The sequence below is a fragment of the Solanum tuberosum genome, unplaced genomic scaffold, assembly GCF_000226075.1.
Source record: "Solanum tuberosum cultivar DM 1-3 516 R44 unplaced genomic scaffold, SolTub_3.0 scf00612, whole genome shotgun sequence".
Taxonomy (NCBI): domain Eukaryota; kingdom Viridiplantae; phylum Streptophyta; class Magnoliopsida; order Solanales; family Solanaceae; genus Solanum; species Solanum tuberosum.
Genome location: NW_006239530.1, coordinates 203079 through 207023, shown reverse-complemented (window position 1 = coordinate 207023; position 3945 = coordinate 203079). Strand labels below are relative to the sequence as shown.

At 34.9% G+C, this 3945-nt stretch overlaps 1 protein-coding gene across 1 annotated transcript; it reads right to left on the bottom strand.

The window, feature by feature from the left end:
- Positions 1–1436: 1436 nt before the first annotated feature.
- On the bottom strand, positions 1437–2174 carry LOC107058722 (uncharacterized). The gene has a single exon (XM_015304766.1). It carries the CDS (start codon positions 2172–2174, stop codon positions 1437–1439), a length of 738 nt encoding a protein of 245 aa, XP_015160252.1.
- Between the last annotated feature and the right edge of the window lie 1771 nt (positions 2175–3945).

The window sequence follows — 3945 nt, the reverse complement described above, 5'->3', positions numbered from 1 at the left end:
TAAATGAGGATGATTGAATAATTGTATGCCATGAATCATGACTTGATTGTATGATTATGAGAATATACTTGTGATTGTGGCTTGTTGAATGTATCGAGTGTTGCGTTCTGACACACTAACTGGTATCGGTTGCCACGTACCGTCATAAACATTGGAACGGGTGTCACGATACGACACACTAACTTTGAACGGGTACCACGTACCGGCACACTAACAGTTTGGGTGTGGGTTCCATGAAAGGACCATTGACTTGACATAACTGTATATCTTAAGAATTGTGAAATTGTACGTTGTTCGTAAATGATGTTGATATTGTATATGTTCGGTGTATGCATGTTATTATTATGTTGTAATGGCTTAAGTATGTTGCACTTAGTGGGATAGCCGTGTGATCCTACCAGTACATTGTGGTTGTGTATTGATACTGCACTTGCTCTTTCTTTGTTGAGTATAGGGTATCTTCAAGTGGCTACTGACAGACCTCGTTTAGAAGATCAGTGACCGTCATCGAATTCAAGGGTGAGTCAGTTCTTCCGAGCTGCCATGAGTTCTCTTTTCGTTTATGTCCCAATTTTGGACTTAAACTAGTACATTAGGGTTTTCTTATGTTTAATTGGGTTGTACCCATTTTCTTAGACTTGTTGAACTTAAGATGTTTTGGTAGATTGACTTTCAGGTTCTAGGTATTATTCCACATTTGTTTTATTAGACTTTTGGAGTTTATGGGAACTCTATTTTACCTTTAGCATTTAAACCTGCTTCCGTAACTTTAAATGCCTTAGTTCTGATTAAGTTGTGTAGTTCTTTGGTTAGTTAATTAGTATTAATGGTTCTCCCACCGGATGGTTTGTGTGGGTGTCAATCACGATGGTCTGGGTAATGACACATAACCAGACAGGATTTGTAAAGGAAAGAAATATTACTGAGAATTTCCTATTTGCACAAGAGATTATTACTGATATTAGAAAGAAAGGGAAGCCTGCTAATATTGTTCTCAATCAAGATAAGGCTAAGACTTAAGATGAAGTTAATTGGACATTTTTGGTAAAGGTGTTGTCTCAAATAGGTTTTGATGATTGGATTATTGATATGATCTGGACAATTGGAATTCCATTTTTATCAATGGTCAAACTAATGATTTCTTTCACTCTACCAGAGGGGTGAAGCATGTTGAGATACTCACAGCAGTCTGTTATCAATACTTACCAGATTGTTAGAGTAGATTTAGGTCAAATCATTTGATTCAATCTTTTCCACTAGATTAGATTAAGTTATTAAAGTAGTTCCTTAGATTTAGTCAAGTTAGTTATATATTAAGTTGTTAGATTAGTTCCTTAGAATCAGTCAAATTAGTTACATCTTACTTGTATTTAAGTTGATGTTACAATTGAATAAGATCATTCAAGTTTGCTTTGATTCTCAATCTATTTATGGTATCAGAGCATGAGATTAGTGTTAGAAGCCTTAATTTGAGTTAAACCAGTGTGAGTATTGGGAATAGTTTTACCGTCACCCATGGACACTTCCTTATTGCTAGTATATTCTTCAAGATTATCTGAATCTGTTGTGACATGATGGGTTGCTCCAGAATCAAGGATCCAATGATTTGCATTTGGGTGATGATTCGACACAAAGTTGACCTTAGCTTCAAAGTGATTGTGCGATTTTGAGTGACACACATCAGCTATGTGACTGATCTTTTGGCAAAGTTGACATTTCACCGCTTGCATGTGTTGTCTCCCATTTTGTTGATTGCTAGGGTACGCTTGTTGTGGAGCTTGTGGTTTCAAAGATTGATTGGGAAAGCTTCGATTATTCTTCTGATGTTGGGGCTGAAAGTTGGTCCTTTGTGCAACTGTAGCCTTGATGATGGAGAATGATTTGTCAATATCTTGATGTTTGAGAAAGATTTCATGGTCGGTGAGTTTTTGAAATAGCTCCTTAAAGCTTAAGGATGTGTCACACATTTTTATAGCGGCAATGATTTCACGATACTCATGACCTTGGCCACTTAAGATCTTGACTGCTAGTTCATCATCAGCCACTGGAGAGCCTGCTACTTTGAGATGATCATCAATTGATCTAATCTCTTGTAGGTAAGTAGCAACTGTCTTGGAGGCCTTTTTCATGTTTTGCAACTGATCTCGCAAGCTGAAGATACGAGTGTGCCTCATATTGTCATAAATTGTACGAAGGAGATCCCCTGCTATTTTTGTCGAGGAGGCTAAGAGATCATTTGTCTTCTGCTTTATTTACCTTTGGTTGCTAAAGTCTTATCTAAAGATTTATAGTATGTGGTTGTTTATAATGATTTTAACAGTTTTGGTAAGCCTAAATGGAGTGAAAATTTATATTATCTTAAATATGTTGATGATACTATCTTATTTGTTGCAGTAGACAAGAAAATTTTATCTCTAATCATGGCGATTTTGAAGGACTATAAAGAGCAATCAGGGCAAAAGATCAACAAGGAGAAGATCCTATTCTATATGTGCAACAAAGCTATTCATGGTATTGTTCAAGAGGTAGAGGATATCACTAGTTTTGTGAATGCAAATTTTTCTTAGATCCTTGGATTTCCTATTGGTCATGCTAAGAGAAAGAAAACATTTTACTGGGTTAATAAAGAAGATACAGAATAAACTTTAGCTGTGGAAAGTTAAACTCTTATTCTTTTGGGGAAAAGTTGTTCTCATTAATAATGTATTACAAAGTATGCCCATATTATTGGTTTCAACTATTATGTCTCCTAAATGTATCATTTATGATATTCTATAGAATTTTTGAAAATATTCTATGGAACTTTGTAGAGGAAGGTAGGGAAAAAATTATATTTCCTAGGAATATAAAGAGGATGGACATCTTGAATTTAGAACTCTATTTGATATGTCTAAAGCAATATTTGCAAAGTTATGGTGAAATTTTAAAATTGCAAATACTTCGTGGGCCAATTTCTTGTGGAACTATTGCAAGCGACATTGACCACAATTTGTTGAGTGAGGGGGTGGATCTCAAGTTTGAAAAATGATGCTACAAGATAAAGATTTTATGGATCAAAAAATATAATGGGAACCTAGATGTGGTCACTCTAGTACTTGGTTTGACCATTAAACTCAATTAGGTGTACTTCATTATGTTCTATCCATCAATCATGAGCATGTTGGTGTTGTAGAAGATGTTAGTGCATGAGAAGTGGAATGAAAATCTAATGTCTTATGTTTTTATTGAGGAAGTTCATGATGAGGTGCGTTTAATCTTGGGATATCTTCAAGTTTCAGAAAATAGCGATAAATCTAATTGGTGGATGCCTAATAGCAAAGGGAGGTTTACAGTTGGAAACATCATCAGACAAAGAAAGAATGAGCAGGATGATATCATGAACATTTGAGAGAAATGAATCCCTTTTAGAGTTTCATAGTCCTTCAATGGAGAAGTTGGTTTTAGAGAGTACCTATTGGGGAAGTTTTGTTAGGAGTAGAATTACAAACTCTGTTGAATGTTATTTTTGTTCTGACAATGTACAAGAAACATTTGATCATTTATTTGTTTCTTGTGCTGATTCTATTTGCCTATGCAATATGTTTGCGAGCAGTTGGGATTCATGGTCCATTTAAGCATTTGAAACAAACAATGAGTAAATGGCGGGTTTTGATTTTGTTGCTAAATTTAAATCATTTTACAAAGCAATACCGGTGTTTATCATTTGAAAAATATGAAAAAGAAGGAATGCAATCAACCATGAAAAAAAAGAGACCAGAAATGGGATGATTAGAGAAACTAATATGAATATCTATTTATTATCTACTTATAGATATCCTTGGTTGTCTGATATCGCTCTATTTATGTTATGTGAAGCTTATACACCATTAATTATCAGCAAAGTGGTGAGATGGAATTGCTTAGATGTAGGGGTTTTTCAAGTGTAACTCTGGTGATCCTAGTAGA

Bases quoted from the DNA above. Each gene is read 5' to 3' on its own strand.
- LOC107058722 (XM_015304766.1), bottom strand. From the start codon at position 2,174: ATGAGGCACACTCGTATCTTCAGCTTGCGAGATCAGTTGCAAAACATG.